This window comes from Pezoporus occidentalis, unplaced genomic scaffold (assembly GCF_034315485.1).
Source record: "Pezoporus occidentalis ecotype Australia unplaced genomic scaffold, CSIRO_AGI_Poc_V1 ctg125, whole genome shotgun sequence".
NCBI lineage: Eukaryota > Metazoa > Chordata > Aves > Psittaciformes > Psittacidae > Pezoporus > Pezoporus occidentalis.
In genome coordinates, this window is record NW_026913049.1 from 1,665,442 (window position 1) to 1,690,144 (window position 24,703).

At 38.4% G+C, this 24,703-nt stretch overlaps 1 protein-coding gene across 2 annotated transcripts in view; it reads left to right on the forward strand.

The window, feature by feature from the left end:
* Window positions 1–24,703, forward strand: part of ARHGAP42 (Rho GTPase activating protein 42) — a 153,654-nt gene that overhangs the window by 30,768 nt on the left and 98,183 nt on the right. For both annotated transcript variants that reach the window (XM_062607757.1, XM_062607756.1), the window contains exon 2: window positions 6,297–6,392. In XM_062607757.1, the coding sequence (XP_062463741.1) occupies window positions 6,297–6,392 (96 nt within the window). The remainder of the gene's footprint in view (window positions 1–6,296; window positions 6,393–24,703) is intronic.

Below are 24,703 nucleotides of genomic sequence, written 5' to 3' on the forward strand. Positions count from 1 at the left end.
ATCATATACATTATGGAACTGGAAGATTTTCTGTATGTGACAGTTACCTACAGCTGTTGCTTTTCATTTACTTTTCATTTTAAAGGAGTAGTGAGTGATGAAGAGTAAAAAGAGGCAAAAACATGTGAAGAAAATGGGAATTGATGCTGTTTTCTGAATTAATATCAACAGCTGTGGAGCTGATATTTTTAATGAGAAAGTCCTTAAGACACAAAGAAATCTGTAGTGTAGTGATATACACAATCTTGTATGATCACTTCTTTTAACTGCTTAATCATTCATACTGACAAACTGTAACTGTACTGCCAGCTGCTGTGTTTACAGTCTATGATGTGGAAAAAGATGTCCCACTGTGACATTTTCTAGTTACAATCAAATTGACTGTAGCAAACACAGAAGCTGTTGAAGTTCAGTGCTTCTCAGTGGGATGTTCTTGTTCCTCCAGCTTATTTCTGGCTACTGATATAGCTTTGCCTCTGTGAAGCTCGTTCTTATATAAAATAGCAAAACCAAGGCAGTTCCTGGTTCATCTTCACAGTAAAGAAGTGTGTTGTGAAGTGTGTGTTTAAGGAGACATGTATCTCAAGTATTTTTCTGGCTAAATATCATTTTACAGATTTGTGTATGAAACACTGAAAGCCCCTTTTCACTTGTATGAATTTTTAAGTGTTTCCTTGCTTCTGTCATTTGGTGCAGTAGGAATTCTGCAAATCATGCTCGTAGCTGATGTTTCACAATAATAACGTCTCCATTATAAATCTACTTTTTCAAGTGTTTAGATAACTAAAAAAAATGTTTATGAGAGTTGCTTAAGAAATAAATCAAGAAAATAAATTTACTTGTAAAGCAATTACTGAAAACCACAATGGTAACTCATTTTCAGGTACTGAGGAGTAAAAGTCAATGAACTAGATAAATGGTTCTCTGCATTTTAACATGCTGTTTTGTCAAGTACTCTGGCAATATTGTGCATTTTCTGCTGTTTTATTGTCATATTACAGCTCCTTAACGCTCTGTTTTGTTGAGTTTTTTTGGTTTTAATAAACCTGTATGTCTGTGCATGACTAAATAAGATAGCTCATCAAACATGGCACTACAATGCATCTAGTCATATCTGGTAGTGGAATCAAACTGCCTGAAGGTTTGAAACACCAGAGACTGAACATGGTCTCCTTTCCAGTCTTCAACTGTCCTGAAATTCAGCTGACTGAAGAATTACCTCTAATATCCTGCCAGCTCAGCCATTGCCCCTTTGCCTCTGCTCTCTTTGAAGCCATACAGTAATAACTAGCATTGTGTCAGATCACCAGATACGCTGCTGTTCTATTTTAGCCAGAGCGTTTGTTGTTTGAAGTCCCATTTACTGCATTCCAGCTAGCGCTCAGGAGTTCATTTGGACATGTTTAATCTTCTCACTAGGTTTCAAGTGCTGTTTTTCTTTATTAACCCAGTGAATAATACTAAGCTTTTCCAGGATGATTGACAACAGTAGGGAAAAGTGTTGGTTATTGGAACTCCATTTGCTAATTAAGTCATCTTTGTAAGTAAACAAGTGGAAAGACTTTAGCTTTGATGTATTTGCTAAGAACAGTTTCTTGCAGGCTATTACTAGGGTAAAGATATGGGCCTTTGCAAGTACATAAAGTTTCTGCTTTTGGAGCTTGTTTGTCTCCTACCAAAAGCTTGGGCTTTCTTCTGTTAACCCAGCCATCAGACTGGCAATAACAAACAGCAGCCTTCCTACACAGACCAAAAAAAGTTCCTTGTGCTCACTAACTTGTAGAAATCTTGTCAAGTTTCCTTATCTGTAGAGCTTGATCCTTATTGTGGTGGGCTGTGCCAAAACTAATATACTTGTTCTTCAGTTTTCAGGTAATAGCATCTATCGTTTCATTGTTTTATTGCTCCTACTCCTCAAGGCTCCATGTAAGAATTTGTTTTATGATGTGTTTAACAAATCTAGGACAAGAAAGTTGTTCTAGAACAATTCTAGTAATACAGAGGGACTGCATCATGTTTTTATCATCCTATATACAGTATGTAAGGCCCTATCTGAAGCCTAAAATAATAAATTACAGTTGAGATCAAATCCTCTCTTTTAGCAGTTTAAAACAAAATGATTCTTAAACAAAAATGACTTCTAGGTTAGAGTTTTCTTCCATATTTTATTGGGTAAATATGTGTGAAGCAGATGGATAAAAAATGTAGAACTTCAGGAAGAGATACAATAGAGTAACATGTTTCCTGATTCCCCTGTGACTTTCCTGAATGGATGACGATTTTCATTGTTCTTGCATTAGCATTATAATGCCGATGGTTGGTATTATATATATCCGTATTTAATACTGCTGTTATATTACTTTCTTGTGGTTAAGCTGCAATTATCCTTTTATTGTTTCCGGTCACACTGTAGTATGCTTCTTTTAGTACTTCCCCTATCGGAGCTCCACAGAAAAAAATCTTGCTGGCCAGTTAAGTTGCTTCAGCTCTTAACTAAAACAGGCAATTCTGTCCCAGTTATCTCCTTCCACTGACTGCGAGTAGTGTGTAGATGGCTTCTTTTGACTATATGCTTCACTGCAAAACTGAACTGAACCCTCCTGGGGGAAAAAAGGGAACAAAAGGTGCAGGTGAACACTGTTAGAAAATAAATGCTGACAGAATTGTTGGTTAGAAATTCAGCCCTCTGGCAACTGAGGAATAATGGGGTGCCTTTTAACTCTTTTGTTGGTACCCAGAGAGATTCCTCTATTTGAGTGCCTGCAGAAGAGCAGGGGTAACAGTACTTATGGTATTACAGAGATTTTTTGAGTAGCCATCCTTTCCTGGACGGTAGACTTACACTGTCAGTCAATAAAGCTGATCAAGTTTTTATAGTAACTTAGAAGGTAAGTTGACTCGGCTTGGAAGAGAATTTCTGTCCTTAGCTAAGTGGAATATCCTAGTTTGTGTACTCCATGAAAAGAGGATATGACTATCAAAATGTTTATGCTATAAGCTTAATTAAGAGTGACTTTTGTAATGCCACGTATCTTGCATATGATAAAAAGTTGATTTGTTTGGTGTGGTGATTTACCTTCCTACATCTGGAAGGAGCAGGATGTATTCAGGGCTCTTGGGGACATTCAGATTCTGGGACATACAGTGATAAATGACATCTTGTAAAGCTGGACAAGGTCTCTGCTCCATGTGTCTGTTCTTATCATTTTTCCTTTTTGTCCAGACAAGGTAAGATCCTAGTGATACCACTTGCCTCCTCTTAATTGAAGAGGTGGTTGCTCCTAAATCTGATTTAATTCAGTTTTGAATTTTTTTATCTCTTAAAGAAGGCCTGCTTATTGCACAGCTAGTCCTTTTTGGGACTAGATGAATTCTGTAATCAAGTAAAGTGATGATGCTTCTAAGAAAGAAATTGATGAATATAACTAATGGCACTGCTTGGTCCAGTGTTGGTGGTTCAACTACGATGTTGAGCTTTGAATCCTTACAGAGTAACTTCTGTACAGCCTCTAGACAGCTGTCCAAGTAAGCTGGAATTTTCTGTAGAATATTTTTTATATTTTTCAGGTAAAATTAACTTTATACAGAACCTGTAAATTAGTGTCACAGGAAGCATCTGGCCCTGGAACTTCATTTTATTCCTTGCTACACTGAACACCTTAACCTTACTGTCACAGAATAACAGAATATGGTATAATACAGTGTCTTCTAATACTTTCAAGCTATTAGGATATTAGAGGCAGAAGTCTCCAAATGTTGTAATTCTGGACATTTTTATCAAGCTATGAGCTCTGTAATTCTTAAGTACATTTTTTAGACCCACTATTTCTTAGGTGCCTCCTCCAGGTTCAAAACATAAAAGCATTAACACGGTATGATTTGCTGACACAGTGAAAGAGCATCTGTGTATGACTAATCCAGGATATAAAATGGAGACTCCACCTTGGATATTTTTATCATTTGTTTTCCTTTCCCTTGACATTTGTTCCACTGAGCCCTGCACGTGTTGAAGAGTGATAGGGGAGAGTCCACGCTTCCTCATTTCCTTTCACGTTCACAGAGATGCTGGCCATTGTGGGCAGCTATTAGATTGTCCAGAGGAAATAAATCTGTATTCCTTTTAGTGAGAGAGAATTTTTACATTTCAGTGTACTTGCAATATAGAATATTTTTCATTCGATCAACTTAAGGGCCATATTGGTTTTGACATCAGTTGGTATGCAGCAATTTCATAGAAGGGTTTAGTACCCAGTGTAGTAACTTGCTGGAAGAGCCAATAATAAAACTGTTGTTTCTTTCCTTTAAACAGAAAGCATCCTGCTGTGAACAAATTAAAGTTTGTCTTTCTAACAGCTGTAGAGCAATCAGTTACTTAGATACCAAAGATGCTACTGTATTTGCATAAAATGGAGTGGTTCATCTTCTGAAGATCTATTTTTTTCATGTACGCAAAGAGTAGGAAACACTTTGTGTTTAGAATCTAATTTGGTAATGCATTTAATAATACAGTCTTCATTTACAGCACAGTAGGAAATGTTCAGTAAGGATGCAGTAATTTTGGGGAGCGTTCTTTCCTGTTTTACATGCTTTTAATCAAAAAGATACAGATTTTGTTTACCTAATCCTTTATAACCTAGTTATGTATCAGATAAACACATGGAATTCTTTACTAATACAAAAGAAAATCTGTTCAGGTCTATTTCCTAAAGACTGCTGGTTCTCTTGTTGGACTGATGTACTCTGCAGCTGCATGTAAAAATATGAAAGCAGCAGGCACTGAGTAAATACAGTGGTAGGACAAAATCCTGGTAGAGATTCTGTCACATGATTGTGGTTACCTTTAATTGAAAAATAAAGAAATTAGTCATCTTATTGTGTGGATTCTTGGAGATCTTTGACAGATTTTCAACCCATACCTCATTTAGGATAGTGGGTGGTTCTTACTGTTTGAGATTGCTCAAGTTTAAATCACACTTTGTGTGTGTGTGTCTTGATTTAGAGCATTAGGCCTATTTGTTTGTTTATATGCTGGGTTTTATTTCTGACAGGAAAAACGTGAGCCTTCTAATTTTGTGTCCACCCTTGAGCAAATGAGTGTTTATGGCTTTACAGTAAGAGAAGGTTAAGGAAATCATAGACTTGCAGCATATCTGAGGTGGGGAGGGACCCCTGGACGTCATCTGATTCAACTCCCCTGCTCAAGCAGGGCCACCCAGAGCTGGTTGCCCTGGACCATGTCCAGACGTTTTTTGAGTGTTCCCAGGAAAGGAGACAGATGCATATTGCTTTTAAAACAGAATTTATGACTTGCCTTTTGTTCCTAATTTATCTCTACTGTGACCTTTGATTAGATTTAGCAGATATCAGAATCCTAATTGCCAGTTTTTGCAGCTTCAGAATAGATACTGTAGATACATCCTCTATGACACAGAGAATTGTTGCTGTTTGCCTGGTCTTATCTGGGCTGGGCTGGGTAGTGGGTTTAAATATTGACTGAGTTCATTCATTATCACATTCATCTCTGCATTTGCCAATAGTGTGCCCCAAAAAGAAAATAATAGTTTCATGTGGTTCCCCTAATATTCTGTATTAGTGATGTTACTTATTATTTTTTTTGGAATGTGTACAATTCTGATCAAATTTTATGCTATGAAGTTTGGGTTACTTTGACATTTCTCTGATCCAGAAGTCCGCTCTGTGTAATTCAAGTGAGAATAATGCTCATAATCCATGGATAACATGGTTGATTGCCAAGCACTTGTGTTTATTTTTTTCTCACTTTAATTTCTTTTTACACAGCTTTTAGGTAATACTGTATAGTGTTTTAGAGTATTAGACCAGTTAGAATATATTATTTTGATACTGTTCATGTTCATGAAATGAACTGTCATGAGCTTTATTTTAATCTGCAAGCTAATCTTGCCCTATTTTAAACATGTCTACTTACATACGCACTTTACCACTAGACATTTATTTCATATGCTAATTTCATCTTTTTTCAAGAATTATAACAGTTCTTCAGTTGTTACCGTATTACCTTTATTAATGTTTGAAGTTGACTATCAGTGTGTTTCATAGGTTTCTGGAATATCTCTAGTACTTTGCTTTTGAAATGGTAATGGCGATTTTTGAATGAAGTTACTGTCCAAAAATGTACTAGGAAGGAAACTCTGTAAAGAGAAAAAATGATTCATGCAGAAATGCATGAAGCCTTGTTCTAGTGAAGTTGTAGTACAGTAATTCTGATTTTCTTCTCTCCCCCCCCCCCCCCCCCCACCCTTGTTCTTGAATTCTAGATTTATCCATGGCAGTGCAAAAATTTTCACAGTCTTTACAAGATTTCCAGTTTGAGTGTATTGGAGATGCTGAAACTGATGATGAAATTAATATTGGTAAGTACTTTATGTGCTCTGGTTGCAGTAACGTATTGTTTCTTACATATTGCATATAATATCACAAATATAGTGGGGCAGTTCACAGGTTTTGATTTGTTTTTGGTTTTTTAAATGGAGCTTGTAACAAAAATCGAAAAACTTCAGTAAGTAGAAGTCATACAAGACTTGAAAAATACATGTCAAAAAATTACATCTTTATGCCATAGCTTGGTAGAGAAAAGTATTCAGCAGTAGTCCATCAACTGATTCAACTGTGAATCGTCTAAATTCTGCTCTTGTGTTTCATTTGCAGCCAGTTTTCAGTGAGATACAAAAAGGTACACGAGTTGCCTATGAAATAACATAGATCTGCACAAAACACTGAAGTGCCTAGTAAGACACAGGAAATATTTAAGGGGCTAAAACACATTAGTATGTTCTTTATAACTTGTGCATTCCTAAGTATATAGTTCCCTGAACTTTTGGCACAAAAATTTGCTAGCTGCTTAATGTTCTGCCTCTGTGCATACCCAGAACTTCTGCATTAGCAGAATTGAACAGCTCATCTTGAGTGTAAGTCTCTAATATTGTCAAAATATTCTTCCCTTAGCAAACTATTCCTGGAAACATTTCCAAGATTCAGAAATTAAGCCTCTCTTTCCTTCAAAGCATTGCTGTAGTTGCAATTACTAATGTAATTACATAATAATGTAGATGCATTAGGGCACTAGCACAGCAGCTGGAGAGCTGTAACTCCTGTTGGTGAGAAACTTGGATTATAATCTGTCTTCGGAATGGCTAAATTCTGTGTCATGAGCCTTACATACCACATGGCTGCCATGTCTCTCCCAAAACATCTGAGAGGCAGGCAGACAGTTTTTGAAGAGTAGTAGTTCCTAAAATTAAGTAATTTGGCAGTCCAAGAGGGAACAAAGGACTTGTTAGTATTATTTAAAAGATCTGCCTAAGGCAGAGAGGAAACTCAGATTTAGGTTCTTCCATGCATATCTCTTATTATAACCTATTTTCAAGTCTCTTCTCCCTTCAATATGTACCATTTCCTGAATTATAAGTCATAGACCAAAAGTCTGAGCTGCTAGCTTTCACTGGCATGGTTTGCCCTGTTCTGACCCCACAACGCTGTGATAGTCAGGAGACTGTGAACAAAGGTGGTTGGAATTTGGTCACTCTCTTCCATTAAACTTTGGCAGAGGGGTGGGAGGGGACATTTACTGGCGTACAGAAGTAAGGGGGAGAAACCAATCTGAGCTGCTGCTGCTCAGACTTGAAACTCCATACATTCTTCAGGTATATTAAGCTTGGAAAGAGGCAAAAAATAAATGGGTTGTGTGTGCTCTTTGGCATTCTGCGTTTTGTTTCTTGGCTGTTAGTTTGTACATATTTTATGCATTTAACTAAATCTGTGCTATCTCAGTGAAATATCTTGCATTTGGTCAATAACTTTTTTAAAGATCCAGGGGTTTGCATTTAAAATGAGGTGACTGGGGACAAAGACAACTTTCATTTTACTTGCAACCTAAATGTAGCAAAGAAAAGACATTTTATGGTTTGAACATTAAGCAGGCATTTAAATCTACTTAGGAAAAAACAGAGTTCCTGAAGCTTGACAGCTGATTTATTTCACTTAAAGCTTCAAAGAAGGGATTTCTAGCTTCTAAAGCACACATTGCCTGATGGATTGTCATGTACATCAAAGAAGCTTGTAAGAGTAAAAGGTAAACTGACAGGAATCAAATTCAAGTCTAACAACTTGAATGATACTGTGCGCTTCTATATGGTAAGGCTCAATTTTTTGATCTCCTTAGAGCAGTGACCTAGAATTTATCCATATCTTTAACATGCCCCAGCAAGCTAAATGTTTGCTTATCATCAAAGACAGCTTTATAAAGAAGAATCCTGCTGTCTGTGCAGTGATGCTCTGACTTGATAAATTTTGTACAAAACCACTGTATACAAAAGATCTTCATTCAGGAACTATATTCTGAAGAATTTAAAAATACATTTCTCTTTTAAGCTTAGCAATGGAAATCTACCCTAATCCAATTTAGCTTTGGAAATTCACTCTGAATAAAGCTTCTTCTGTCATGTGATTATTTCTGTTAAAAAAAAAAAGTTTAAACTTTTTTCAAAATTGAAATATAAATGATTTGGGGGGGGGTATTTATTTATTTCTGCTTACCAATAATAAGTATTTGGAACTGACAGCTCTATGAACATTTTTTGAAGCAGTACTAGACTTGAAGGTCTTGTTCAGTAGCTAAGTACAACATAATTATTTTTGCTTTTCTTGTCAATGTGAGCTCTACTAACGGCATTCAGTTCTATTTGCATTTCCTGTAACCTGTGCCTTTTTAGATGCTCTCTTTATACAACTCACTTATTCCAACACACCCATTACACAAAATACATGAGAAGTCATTTCTGTTAAGTTCTGTGACGCACTCAAGCAGAATTATGATAGTGTCTGTGATATTTATTTTGATCTAGTGATGTATTTTTTCTTTTAATTCCTTTGATATTTTTTTTTTTTAGTTTCTTTTTATTTACAAATATTTATTTTTTTCATAGAAGTGGTGTTCTTTGAAAAATCTCTGTTTTTTTTTGTGGCTGTATAATGCATTTTAGCTAATCTTTCCATGTGGTTGCAAGTTACCCAGATTCATTTACATAACCACTTTCAGATATAGCATGCCCAGTTTAGATCAAGACATTCTTTGCATGGTTTGTAAGCTATTCCCTTTACTTTCTTAAAAAGCAGACTGTCTTGTTCCTCAAATAATCCACAAACTTCATTTCTTTTTCTAAACTGTGAAAATCAAAGTATTCATGCTTCAGAAGCTTTTTCAGATTTACAGATATTTGCCAGCAAATTGGGTTTGGGAAACAGTGTTCCCCAGCTTTACTAGCTGCTCTCATTAAAAAATAAGCAGCTAGTAACAATTGCCAATGTTGTCTCTTCCTCTGTTTTGAAATGCATGTGACAGCATGTGATATGCAGCAATGCAAGGGCCATGATATTTGATGGGGCCATGCTAATTGATCGTTCAGCATGGATATTAGCTCCAATTGCATGTGATTCAGCCAAGCTGTAATTTCTTTGTGCAATTGAAAAGTTATGCAGAAAGTGGCATCTTCAAAGCAAAATTAAGATGAGTGACTAAAAAGGCATAGCACTGAAGGTTTGATGTATCTTACCCTTTCTCTGAGAGAGCATTGAGTTACTTCCCCCATCTTACTAACAACTGTGCTTTCCTTGGTCTGAGATAGGCAGAGACAACACTGCCATTGACTTTATTGGACATACCACCTTGTGCACAGTTACTGTCACCCCCCTTTGCAGTTAATATTTTGCACAAAGATTAAGTACTTTCTATTGATAATGAATGAATGTAAAGGAGGTGTCAGTCATTTGACATCCTTAGTGAGCGTTTGTTTAAAATAGATGCATGATTTTTACATATTTTGAACCTTAACGGTAACAAATGTTACATAGATGGGGTAGGTGCAAAACTGTTTTTTAATGAATAAGTGTCTTTTTCCTCAGTAAGCACTGTGCAGGCATAAATTTTGCAAGGACAAGGTCTGCCCAGCTCCTCCTTTCCTAGTATTATCGAGGTTCTGTCACCTGATTCCAGCAATCTCCCTGGATTTATCATCTTTTCTTTTGCACTATGTGGATTGTGGTTAATAGAGATGAAAGCAATAAATGTTATTACTTAACTGAATGGAATCCTTTCTTCTTTCTTTAACAAGTTCTTGTCTCTTTTGTATTATGGCTAACTATAGATCAGTGAGCTTTAATATAAGCAGTGTAAGACCATGCTCTTCAGAATTCAAAGAAACCAAGACAAACAGATGCATTCTGATATTCTGGCATTTTACTTTAGTATCTATTAGTGAGCTCTATTTAGGAAAAAGCCCTGAAAGGCGTGTGTATTTCACTCTGTCACTGCTGGGTTTGAATTATTGTTTATTTTTCCCTGAAGAGAATTATATTATGACAGATGTTCCAGGTTGCACCAGATGCTTGATTTAGGAATGCAATAAGAGTATTATGATCTATGAAATCATTATTAATTGAGCCACAAGAAATAGATTAGAAGTTCTAAAATGTGGTACCTTTGCTTGTGGGAACTGACTGTTTCTCTTGCTGCTAGCAGTTGTGGCTCATGTGATCTTTGCTGACTCGCATTTCAAGTTGTTCACGGGATTATTAAAATGTCTAGCAACCAGCCATCTACGGAGCTGTTAACTCATACCAGGCAATCAGGTTATATACAGCAGTTAGTTTCATAAAATCATAGAATAGCTAGGGTTGGAAAGGACCTTAGGATCATCCAGTTCCAACCCCCCTGCCATAGGCAGGGACACCTCACACTAAACCATCTCACCCAAGATGTTTCGAGTTGAACTTTTGTTTGAGAAATCAACTAAAATGTACAGGGGGGAAAGAGCTTTTAAAAAAACCCCAAGCAAACACAAAAAACCAAACCAGATGACCCCTAAAAAACCCACCCCCCCCGCCCCCCAAAAACCCATCAGCAGAATAAAAGAAAGGTAAACCTTTAATAGTAGTTGTCTGTTAGTCCACTGCTGTGTTCATAAAGCTCTCGTTTGAGTTGAGCAGTGATGCCAGAATCTCAGTTGTCTTTATCGCTTGTACTGGGCATCCACGTGCACAGTGCTTCTGAGCTAGCAGCTGCTCTACCCTCTTGGAGAGCCTGTCGGAAGGCAAGCATCCTGTCTTTCAAAGCAGCAAATAGATCTGTCTTTGGAAATTTGTATATAAGAAAACCTAAATAAGAGGAAAAAATAAGTAAGTTTCTCTTCCCCCTCCACCCCCCCCCCCCCAATGATGTGAGAGGTTAATTGGCATTAAAGAGATGTTAAATTCCTTTCTTTTTTGTTAATGGTACAAACTGTGTATGCAATGCTCTGTTAAAATGAAGAAGAAACAGCAAGAATTTATAAGAGCTTTATGACTGACTGAAGTATGTCAAAGCAAATCTTCACAAATCAGTCTGTAGACACTGCAGTCTCCAAGTTAGGAGACTCTTGGAGCCATTTGGAGCCTAATCAAGAACCTCAGAAAGTAGCTGTTAGGCTAGTCATGATTTCAAGCCGCTGTATCTCTATTGTTTGTAGTGTGTAGTGTTTTTTTGAATCTGCCTGGCTGTTTTGGAATTATAAATTAAATGCTAGAGCCTTTTACAGTCTGAATCACTTAGGTATCTTACAGGTCATCTCCTTAATTACTTGAGGTTAGCTTTGATGTTCAAGGAAGTTGGTTTTAGTTTTAATATTCTACCTGTTTTGGATCGAATTCTCATTCGTAACCAGGTTTCTGAATGGAATTACCAAATACCAAATAGATCTAACTTGAATTCCAGTGGCTCAGCTCTCCTACTGCCTCATCCAAACCAAGCAGAAAGGAGGATTTTGATACCACCTTGAGGGTGTAATTCTGGGGGTGGATTTTTTTTTTAGCATAGGCAACATCCCAGTAACTTTGTAGTGCTTGAGTTTGTTGACCTTGTGGAACATATTAGAGACAAGCATATTTACCAAAGGCGTTTTTTTTTTGATGGGTGGGGAATGGCTGAGTCCTGAATTAAGGTAGAAAGCTATTTGCAACTGAGAGTGAATTTGCATAGAAAGACTGTGTTTTGTTTTTCCACAGTAATTACCTGCTTACATTTGCCAGCTGCTTTTCATCCTGTAGGAAGAATGAATTTTAAGATTAACTTCTTAGATGACCTTCAAAGCAACTTTGCATAAGCTACTTGTAAGCTTACTTTCTGAATCTTTTGGTATTCCTGTTGGAATAATTTTCTCTACGGAAGTTAAATAGTAACAAATTATGGGAGGAACTCAGCACAATCAGGGTGTGAAATGCCTAAAGTATTTGTTTAAAATCTGTTAAATCTGCACCTACCATTATTTTTTTAATTCCTGTTGCATCTTTAAACAAAAGCCACCTGTTTCCGGAGCACTATTTTATCTTGATTGCAAGAAAAAGAAATGAGTGATTTTATGCTGGTGCTAGGATCTCATGGAGGCTTCAGAACAGTACCTGCACCAGAAAGAGAAGGCTGGTATTCTGTTGGACCAGCCCAAAGCCCTTGTCCTTGCTGTGGAAGGTCAAATGAGGCTGACAAAGGAGGAAGTACAGTGATGTTGCAATAGGGTTTTATCTGTGCAGGAGAGAAAGGTTGAATACGATCAACAACACAGACCTGGTTTTTTCTTCTCCAAGATACATATCAGAAGGTTGTTAGAATTTGCATGTTTCATTCCCTGTTTACCTTAAGATGCTTATTCAAATAGAAAAAAAACAGATTGGGGTGGCTGATGCAGTTACTGTCTGTCTTACCCCTCCCTCCATGGCAGAAGTAGCTGGAAGTAGTAAGAGATCTCCTGAGTCACTTCAGTTTACAACCTGGTGTTCTACAGGAGTCCAAAATTCATGCTAGTTCGTTTTATTGGACTGCAAAGTTTGGTGTCTCAGACTGCCACTTGCCTTGGAGCAGATACTGTTTACAGGAAGTAATCGAGACAGGCAGTAGACAGCAGTAGCTTTGGTTTGTCCTGGTGCATTCTGGTTAGGAGATTAAATGAGTCACCATTTGATCTGAGCAGCTGAGTAGATGAGAAAGCAAGTCCATGCCACTCATGGATGAAGATGAAGTATCTGTTTTGTCCATCATTAATAGTTTGGTCTTTTGGACTTTTATATCATAGAATCATAGAATGGCTTGGGCTGGAAAGAACCTTACGTTCATCTAGTTCCAACCTCCCTGCTGTGGGCAGGGACACTTCCCAGTAGATGAGGTTGCTCAAGGCCCTGTCCAGCGTAGCCTAGATGCATTCTAGTTTATTGTTCTCATTCTGTGACTTCAACATGCTTCTTCTTCCCTCCTTTCTCACTTAGCTTTGTTGTTTCTAGAGTTGGGTATCTCAGTGGAAGTATGAATGCGTGTGGGGAGACGGTCTGAGGACTAGAGAATTGTCTTACAGAGTTGGTTTGAAAATAAGTGATATGTACTGTTGCTGCATATCATAAACTTCTGGTAAAAGAGCGTAACATTTTAGAGCTGTCAAGTTAGTATATCTCCTGGGCAACAAGCACTTGTTTTCAGAAACAGGTAGTGGTTTGATCAGCTCAGCTTTGAGATATTCATCTGCAGGTTTGAGCAAATAAGATGAAGGATTTGTACTTTCTAAAATGAAAATCCTTAGTAGAGATTAGAGTTTTAAGCACAGGAAGTCCTTGATCCCTTTGTAGGCCTAAATTCAACAAAGCAATTATGGCAAACCTAATATTTGTTTAAGTATTTGACGATATTTTTCTTAATTAAAGTGTTTTGCCATTCACATAATAAATGCACTAAATTTTACAAATCAGATAAACAGTAATAATGACTCTCGGTTGTATTCTGAACACATTGCTTTTATTTCTGCTAATTCAGCACCTGCAAAGAGCCACACACAAATAAGGTTTGTACAGCTGGAAAGATTGAAATATCAGGGTTTTTTCCTTTCATTTAAAATATGGATATGCCTCTGAAGAATTGTGGATTGGCAAGCATGGAATGTAGTCATAATTCTAACTTCGTTGTTTATGGAATGCTAGGATTGAATATTACTTTTGCAGCTTAACCACTGGGCAACATACAATATGTTATTTCCCACATTGTCTTGTTATTCAGCTGTTCAAGAAACTTGAGCATCAAGTAGCCATTGTTTTCTCAGAATGAAAGATCTGTGTTCGTAGTCAGTTTATACTGTGATTCTTTCTAGTGGGGTTGGGTATCAGTCAACTCCTGAGAAGTCTGATCTGTCCAAGTCAAAGGTTAACGGTTAATTTAGTTAAGGTAACGATTAATGGTATTAAGTGGACTTTCACTGTATAGGAAGTTATGCTGTTAGTTTCAGTGGGCACCAGTTCAGGCTCCTAGGGTGTCAAAGTAGGTCTCCAGAAACACTTTAAAGATCACTTTGTACCTGTTGGACAAAAGATCATGTGTTGAATAATTTTCCCTACACCCTGCTGAGCTATGCTGCTATGGAGCTCAGCCCCAGGGTTGCTGGCATTGTGGCTCCATCAGAGGCTGATTTCTATTTACTGAATATGATAATTTTAAACCCTATTTTGCAGTGGCATGGAGATGCAGTATTTCTTAATGGCCACTTGTCTAGAAATGGTACCTCCTTTTTCTGTGAGAACATGGTGAAAAGAAAAGATTTTTTTTGTGAGTAGTCCCAAAAGCCCCCAGTCCTTCACAGAAGTGTAAAGGCAGGGGAGAGACAAGAAAAGTGATGTACTCATTTGTGGAAGGTTTTGATATAGTGCTCTGTGAGAGAAAGTGGTGGCCAGGGTGATCCATTCAGTCCCATATTCCTAATAAAATAGAAGAAATTGCTTAGAAGATTTAAAATGTTTCTGCTATCATTTTGTGATGCTGCGTTTTGGGATACATGCTATAGAGTAATAGAAGTCTAGAGTGGGCTTTTTCTGCTGCAGCTTTTCTAGTCTTGTATTTGAAAACTGTTGGGTTGAAGAACTCCTGCTGCAGAAGGTAGCTAAATTTCCATATTGAATTATATATTTTCAAAATATTAGCTACTTTTATAATCAGAGCAGGGTAATTCTGACACAGGGTAGATACATTGCAGATTTTTTTTAATATGAACTGTTAAAAGTATGGTGGAGGTATTTGAAAAACTGTTTTCTGTAGGTTTATTTTGTTTTTACTAACATACGGTGCGATAGACAGCCATTATAAACTTTAAAAGTCTTTCAGGACTCTAGGAAATGTTCTGCCCTTGTTTGATCCATTTAGAATTTTCTACTTGCCTTTGCTTTGTGAGGTTCTGCATGAAGAGGTTGTCCTGGGTTCAGCAGTAGCAGTCATTTTTTCTTCTTCTTGGTAGCTGGTGTAGTGCAGTGTTTTGACTTTCAGCTCGGGAACAGAGCTGATAACAAGCGATGTTTTGGTTTGGCCAAGGACTTTGTGAGCCTCATGCTCTGCCAGGGAGGAAGGGAAGCCAGGAGGAAGCAGAGACAGGACACCTGACCCAAACTGACCAAAGAGGTATTCCAAACCACAGCACGTCATGCTCAGGATGTAACTGGGAGTTAGCCGGAAGGGCTGGGAGACTGCAGGGTTGGAGGAGGTATCGGTCGGAGCTTGGTTGGGCCTGGGGGGCGAGTTATCGGTTGGCTGGTGGTGAGATGATGTATTCTCTTCCCTTGTTATTTCCTTTATCATTATTATCATTGGTGGTAGCAGTAGTGATTTGTGTTATACCTTAGTTACTAAACTGTTCTTATCTCAACCCGTGGGAGTTGCAATCCCTGAAGTGAGTGAACGAATTACCTGACTGGGTTTAAACCACGACAAGGTCGTGGCAATTTACTGGTATTAACTGAAGTAATTGGATTTATTTAAATTGTGTAACATTGCATGTCTTAAGGTTATCTCTCCGAGTATTGTGTTTGACAAGCGCTGACAGTGAATCTGGAAATCTTAGATAACGTGACTTTCTTGCAAGCCTTAGTTTGTATAAACATGTAGCTTTTTTTGTAGATTTTTGTGAAAAGAAGTAGAGTGGAAAGTGCAAATGTCTTGGCTGAAAGTATTAACATTTGCATAAGGCTTATATTTGTTTGTTTAAATATTTGTGGCACAATAGCTACTTTTTATACCAAAGAATTCTTGAGTATGATACTGTTTGTAACTGGATTTAGATACCTATGCTGCAAAGGTTTGCTTCAATAAAGTTCCGTAACAGGGAAAAGGATTTTTACTCCTGCAAGTGGCCCTACATTTCATGGTTTACATTTAGAAGGTTTAGAAAAATACCTTCAGAAAATACCTTGCTGTATTTGCTCATTAACTTTTGCAAGATTAAAATACTTTGGGGTTAAAATTCCAGTTGCCTGATATGGTATGTACATATTATATTGTACTTGAAAGCACGTCTTGTAAAGCTTTGGCCTTTGATTAAGCTCAGATTTTTATTTGCTCCCTTACATGGTTTACATATTGGTCTGTGCTTTAAGGCACATGTATGCTCAGGCAGGAGGTTCCATTATTACTGTGGAACTCACTGGCCTCTTCTGCTGGTCTGTCCTGCCTTTATAGTGTGACAGAACCTAGACTGGTCAGGGGAATCGCATGTGCCTGGTATATGGCCAGCGAAGGAAGAGCTTTTCATGGGAATCTGTTCATGGGGAGCAGTCCCTAAAACCACGTTGGGATTGAGTGCCATAACCCCCGGGGGTCAGCTGGGGAGACTGTTACTGGATCTGTTCATTATCAGTTTTGTTTTCTTGGGGAGTTTGGAGCAGTTATTACCATCTCCCTGTCCTAATCCTGTAAAGAGCTAATATGCTCCAAATCGTGATGCAGAGGACAAAGTATCAGTGCACTTACAGTGCTTTAGCTACAATGAAGTAGAGAAAAGCTTTGGGTTTTGTTTCATTACTTTAGTTACATAGATTTCAGTAGCTGTGCTCTGATAAAGTTCTCTGCTTGCTAGTGTATAGTGGAAGATGTGATCATATTTGAATAAAGGTATCGTAGTCATTGAAACATAGACATTAAAGTCTTGTCATTTTTCTTGCTGCCTGATTTCTGTAATCTCTTTGCAGAAGTTTTAAACCAGGAATTTTTCATCAGTGTCTCTTTGTCTCTTATCATGCTTTTCCTTCCTGATGTATAATGGGTTTTTTTGGAAAGTTTGGATTTATTTTTGTAAGGTAGCACACTTATTTTCAAGAATAAAAAAAAATTGGCAAAGCTCCTTTCCTCACAGTTCAAGGTGGGAATTGCCATAGGACACAAAATTACCACTGGAAGTTGTGCTTCCTGGGAGGATCTAACACTTAAACAATACCTACTATCTATTTTTCTTATCAGCATGTCTGTGTTAAGTCAGGATAAGGCATCCTTGAAATTGGATGGAGTTTTTAGTTTTTTAGTTCATCAGAGTTAAAAGTTCAGTCTGGATTAGGTAGAAATTTCTTCAAAATCTGGAAGATTATGGTACTCATTGATAAAAAAGATGTGGATTAAGCCCTTGGAGAGTATACTTACCAGATTAATTGTGGAGCAAAAAGTAAGAATTTTCATTTATTGAGTCCAGAATTGCTTCACTTTGCCTGCTTTAAGTATGTCTTGATACTGTTGTAAGAGCAGTACAGACCAGACAGAGTTGCTTTTACCTTCGTGTACCTTCTCATGGTGGAAGTCTTCAAGGAAATTTGTGGTTATTTGGGCTGTGAATTTAAACTACTGTCTCCTGGCAGAATTTGCTGTCAATATGAGAGTGTCATGGTATTTCCATGCAGTTTTAAACCCCATATAGTTGAGTCTTTGCTTCAGCCCGTGTCTTTTACTATCAGAAGTACATTTCATTCTATTACAGGAAGGTTCTTTTCCTGTTGTTATGAGGTTGTGTTAAATGTAAACATGGACTAGAAGAGTCCATGAGGTCTTTATTACAGATCCATAAAATCTGATACCCAGATTAGGCAATTAAGAGAAACCAAATGGAGGATAAGGGAGCTCATCCAAAATTAATTTTCCAGATTTAAACGAGACTGAAACCCCATGAAGAAATGAAGCATTATCTTGATATTCTAACTTCATTTTCCACAATAGAGTCTTCTAACATGATTTATCTTTTGACAGCAATAATCATCTTAAATTTAAAACTCATCTGATACGCTGTTAGTTTACAGACAGGAATTTACATAAATACCTAAGCAATATTCCATGAAACCTAAACAGCAGAAAGCTGTTACTCTGTTTCATCTAATAACTTGAGAAGGAAATCTAGAAAGGAATGAAATGGGTAAGAAAAACAATGGTTTCAAATCCTGCACTGATTTCCTCTTATTTTGTCTTCTCTTCTGCTTTCCCAGTAAACCTTACTTACAGTACTCAGCTCAGTGTTCCACACTGAAGCTTCTCCACAAAAGCTGCCACTTGGAAAGTGAGGAAAGCGACTTATGGTGTATATGTGTGCATATGTGTATATATATGTGCACATGCGCGTAGTATACATACAATATATTCTGATATACACTACAGATATAATATAGATAGCTTTTATGACACCCAAAATTCTTGTTAGGTAGAAAATACTGAGAAAGCAGATTGTTGTCTCTTTATTCCAGCATTTGTGTTAGCGGTGTTAATCTGAAATTTGTGATGTTTCTGTCTGATCAGGAAACCATCTGTTGCTCCCCTAGTCCCATTCCTCCCCCACCCCATAGGCTTAAAGCCACAGAAAGAAGGGGGGAAATTTGATTTGATGTTAAGCTTTTTTGAAGAACTGCTTGAAAAATCATTTGTGGTTGCAGATAATGCTACTTATTAAAAACTCTAGAATAGATCTGTAAATTAGTAACTGTGATATATTTTCTTTCATTTTAGACCTGGAAAATAAAGTCTCTTTTCCCAGATCTCCCAGCACTCATGGTCTCACACTTTTTCTGCTTTATCACTGGGTCTAGTAAACAAGTTGGAAATTTCCTTATGGGTCTTAGGTCTATCTTGAATTCTAATCTTGTAATCTGTTACTTTGTGGGAGAAACTCACTTGGAGGCTTTAGTTGAAGTTCATAAAGTTCAAGCATGAATTCAGAGCCTGCTGTAACTTCTATGCTAGATACGACCAGTTCTGGAGAGAGGCTTGACTGACCTTCTTCCCAGAGTGTATTGGGAGCAGTGTACATCACAGTCCTGGCATTTCCCCAGTAATGAAATCTCTGCAGGCTTGTGCATTTTTTGCTTCTTATACAGCAAGATACCCAACTTCTTATACAGCAAGAAGACAAATGACATTTCATATGTATAGAATCATAGAATGGTTTGGGTTGGAAGGGACTTTAAAAACCAGCTAGTTCCAACCTCCCTGCTGTAGGCAGAGCCACCTTTCACCGACCAGATTGCTCAGAACCCTATCCAACCTGGCCTTGAACACTGCCACAGCTTCTTTGGGCAACCTGTTCCGGTGCTTCACCATCCTCACAGTAAAGAATTTCTTTCTGATACCTAACCTAAATCTCTCTTTGTTCAGTTTAAAGCCATTGCCCCTTGTCCTTTTACTGCATGCCCTTGGAAAAAAACCCATTTCAGCTTTCTTGTAGCTGCCCATTAAGTACTGGAAGATGCCCTAAGGTCTCCCTTGAAGGCTTTGCTTCTCCAGGCTGAACAACCCCAAATCAGCCTGTCTTCACAGGAGAGATGCTCCAGCCCTTTGATCATTGTATATTTTTTTCCATGCTGGCATTTAGGTATCTGAAGGTCATGCTGATACCTGCTTGGAATGCTATAAAGTGTTGTTTAGTGTCCTTCAGAGGATTTAAAATCGCCTATGGATTTTAAGTGTAAATTAAACTAACAGTCCATTTCACAGAAATGAGCATTTATTTTTATTCTGTCTTCCACAGTAACTTTCCATGCCATGTCAGGTTGGACATTACCTTCCAAGCTTGGCTTTACGTCTTTGAATTAAGTATTGGTTATATAATACCACTTCTAGGTTTTAAATATGTTGCTTTACTTTTCCAATAAAACATAAATGGTGTCATACCTATTGTATGTAACATTCAGGAGCGCGGTATAACACTGTACACTTTAGAATTGAACTAATTGTTGGTAGAGTAGCTTCGGTAACATAGGCATGCTGTTTCAAGGTGATGGATTCTCTACACAAGTGTAACAAGAACTTTATATAGTTTATTGAAAAAAAAAAGTTTCAAGGTTGGGCTTTTTTTTGGGGGGGTGACCAGCAGGTTGAAGGAGGTGATCCTGCCCCTCTACTCTGCTCTTGTGAGACCTCACTTGGAGTATTGTGTGCAGTTCTGGTGTCCTCAACATAAAAAAAGACATGGAGCTGTTGGAACAAGTCCAGAGGAGGGCCACAAGGATGATCAGGGGACTGGAGCACCTCCCGTATGAAGACAGGCTGAGAAAGTTGGGGTTGTTCAGCCTGGAGAAGAGAAGGCTGCGTGGAGACCTCCTAGCAGCCATCCAGTATCTGAAGGGGCCTGCAAGGATGCTGAAGAGGAACACTTCATGAGGGACTGTAGTGATAGGACACAAGGGGTAATGGGTTAAAACTTAAGCAGGGGAAGTTTAGATTGGATATAAGGAAGAAGTTCTTTACTGTAAGGGCGGTGAGGCACTGGAATGGGTTGCCCAAGGAAGCTGTGAATGCTCCATCCCTGGCGGTGTTCAAGGCCAGGCTGTACAGAGCCTTGAGCGATGTGGTCTAGAGTATGAAGTGTCCCTGCCCATGGCAAGAGGGTTCCAACCCAAACCATTCTGTGATTCTATTAAGCAAATGTTTTTTTCCTAGGAACCACTGTGTTGACTTCAATGCAGTATACCAGAATTCTAGAGCATAAATGAGGCATAATATTAATAATGCATCCTAGGATTTCAGCTAAATGAGGGGTTTTTAAACCTTTTTCATTTCTCCCTCGTTTACTTAGTGCTACAGTTCTCTTTTGATTATACTAATATAGTTGTTTGTGGAGCTATACCATATGTTTGAAATATTTGCTTCCTTACAAAGCAAATGATTTAAAAGATTTAACTTAAAAATAAAAAGGGTGTTTAATTTGGTTGTTTTTTTTAGTACTGGGAGCTATTTCTCCTGAATTAGGGAAATTTTGCAGCAAATTGTTGCTGGGTTGGGAACACTCCTGGGAAAACAGCTGTTGACCTGCTTTTAATTGTGGTGAATGAGACTGCAAGTATACAGCTGGGTACATATACCATTGGTTTTGTTTGTTGGGTGTTGCTTGTCATAGACATCAGTTTCATCATGATGCTAAGTGTATCTTAGAGCTCCTTTGAGTAGCCCTTCATTAAAAAGCAGACTGTAAAACTATTTGGATTTTGTAAGCTAGTATCTCCTAATGGCTTGTAATAATGTATTAAGGCAGGACTTTGTATTACTTAATGGCTCATCAATAACAATCATGCTTCTTGAAAATAATTAAGAACTCCACTGTATTTAATGTAAGTTAGGTTTCATACTGTCCTTTATGTTATTGCTATGTTTTCAGAATTTGCTTCTTATCAGCACATTCCCATGACATTTCCGCTTGTAAAATACTTGACTCTTCCTTCCCTCGCCCCCTTTTGTATTTAGAAAGTTCACTTTAATTCTTCTTTCTGTATCCTAATTAAAAAGAAGGGGAGGGAAAAAAAAAAAGTTGTTACAGCATTAGTAAGAAAAGATTGTGAGGGCTATGTGTAATTTCTGGGCTTCCTGACAGCGCAGAGGGCCACATCTGACACAAATGTTTCTGATTTTTAAATCTTCTGTATTTTAACTATGCAAAACTATGTACCCATCTGTTCTCCCAGCCCAGGCCCCAAGTGAGGTGGGGCTGTCACCACTCTGCAGCCAGAGCAGGACTGTGGGAAAAGAGGGAAGGAAGAAGGGAAAAGTGTACACTGTGAAAAGAGGAGAACAGGCTGCCTTGCCTTGTCTTCGCCACCAGTCCTGCTGCAGCATCAAGCACAGATGAAGTTCTCTAGGGACAGACCCTGGCTTTTAATGAGGTCACACTGAGTGGGGGTTGTATGGGAAGAAGGATGTAATAACATGAAGGATTCAGAAGTACTGCCCTACTCATTGGTGTTGTAGGAGAGCTGCTGGTGGTAAAGTGGCTTTTTGATGTTATGTGGTGCCATTGCAAGGACAGAATAACCGCTGGGGTCACCAGAGACATCAGTGTTGCTGAGCTCTGTCTGTGTACTGGCTGTGCATCCTTGCTTATGGTCTGCACTACATGATTCACTTGTTCTCCCTGTGAACCTCCTGAGATGGGAAGGGATGGTCCATGACTTTGTGGGCACCTACTGTTGCAAAAAGGATGGATGTGGTGGGTGTTAGGCATGGAACAGTGGAGATGCAGTCAGGATTGCAGTGTTTCTGCAATGAAGGTGTCTCTGGGATCAGGGGAACAGTTTGTCTTAGTGTTTAGAGTGTAGGTTTTGTGTTCTTAGTGAAACTTTGTCATTATAATCCCCCAAAGGTGAAACCATGTGGAAGAGAAGATGGAGACAGCTTTTGTATCTTTGGCTGAGGCACTGTATATGTGATATACTTAGTACTTTTGTACTAGGGCTAAATGTTGAAGAAAATTTTGATTTGCACATGCCGTTTTAGTACTTCTTCCTCTTTCCATCTTGGATTTACTTAAATCCTAAGCAAAAATTTCAACTTTGAAACTAAAAATCTGTTTCTGCCTTGAAGGAGGAAGGTTAGGAAGGTTAATCAGGAGCTTCTCTTACTAGATTGTTCTTGCCTCCTTCTCACAGTTCCATGCCATCCTTCTGTGAGGTTTCTGATTCTTGCTTTTCTTCATTTATTATCTTTTTGCTCATAAAATACTGAGTATTACCTGACCAGAGGGGATTTGATTTGTTTTTTTCCACAACTGTGTTGCTTTTGCCTGCCAGTCCCACACCCTTTTCATTTGATTTAGATTCAGTCCTGTCCATACTTTGTGGCTGGGAAGTGGCAGTATTCGTGCTTGGTTGCTGAAAGGTGTGAAGTGCTAACTTGCTCGTTGCAGATGATGAAGAAAATAAAATCATGACCCTTTGTTGTATTTAAGGATGGTTTTAATGATGTGATCAGGAACCAAAGTGAAGAGGACCATAAGGCTTGATGTGGGTAGGGAAAATTGAAATTTCAGTAGGTTGGTATCTGGTATGATGGTGCTTGGTATGACCATTTCTTTTTGAAATTTGAAATTATTCTGTCATTGAGTGACTTCAAAGTAAAAAAAAGTGGAAAAAAGGAAAAGGAATGGAGTTATAACATTCGACTGCAGTAATACATCTTCTTGCAGTTAAAAATCACCAGTTATTTCACTGAAATAATCTGGAAACTGTTTCTCTTGCTGGCTTTACTAGAAAGTCAGCTGTTTCTCCGAAGTGTATCCTAATTCCCTGAATAGGTAATCAAACTCAAACAATATGTTTATCTAGTTTATTTGAAAAGATTAACATTTTCTTAATGATGGGTAAAGAATCACCCTGCCACATGTGCAATGGATGAACTGGCTCTGTCCTGGTTTCAACAGGTAAGGATAGTTGTTAAACTTGGGGGTATTGGTGTGAAAATATGAAATAGTTGGGCTCATTGTTTATTTAGTTTTTAGGATTTTGCAATGGTTACATAATTATTCTTGAATGTAATGCTTAACAAATTTCTTATCGGGTAAATTAACCAGTCCACCTCTTATTTCTTTACTTGATTTTGACTGATGGGACATTATAAGCTGAATGCAAGAGACAGAGTTAATACAGTGGATAGTAAACTATGTTCTTGATTATCAAGCTGTAACTGATAAAGACTGAGCTGGTAAGTAACTGAAAGGCTCAGCTGTTGAGCCCGAGTCAAAGAATTCAGAAGTTTGTGCAGGAGACCTAGAATTTCTTTTACTTAAAGTGGCAAAATTTTTTAGTTTGTGTGCTCTTCAGGAAAAATAATAAAGGAAAGGTCCTACAAGGTCCTACAGCTGGGTCGGAGCAATCCCAGGCACAGCTACAGGTTGGGCAGAGAAGAGATTCAGAGCAGCCCTGCGGAGAAGGACTTGGGATGTTGGTTGATGAGAAAATGAACATGAGCCGGCTTCAGTGTGTGCTCGCAGCCCAGAAAGCCAACCGTATCCTGGGGTGCATCAAAAGGAGCGTGACCAGCAGGTCGAAGGAGGTGATCCTGCCCCTCTACTCTGCTCTTGTGAGACCTCACCTGGAGTATTGTGTGCAGTTCTGGTGTCCTCAACATAAAAAAAAGACATGGAACTGTTGGAACAAGTCCAGAGGAGGGCCACGAGGATGATCAGGGGACTGGAGCACCTCCCGTATGAAGATAGGCTGAGAAAGTTGGGGCTGTTCAGCCTGGAGAAGAGAAGGCTGCGTGGAGACCTCATAGCAGCCTTCCAGTATCTGAAGGGGGCCCATAGGGATGCTGGGGATGGACTCTTCATCAGGGACTGTAGTGATAGGACACAAGGGGTAATGGGTTAAAATTTAAACAGGGAAGTTTAGGTTGGATATAAGGAGGAAATTCTTTCCTGTTAGGGTGGTGAGGCACTGGAATGGGTTGCCCAGGGAGGTTGTGAATGCTCCATCCCTGGCAGTGTTCAAGACCAGGTTGGGCAAAGCCTTGAGTGAGATAGTTTCATGTGAGGTGTTCCTGCCCATGGCAGGGGGCTTGGAACTAGATGATCTTCAGGTCCTTTCCAACCCTAACTGTTCTGTG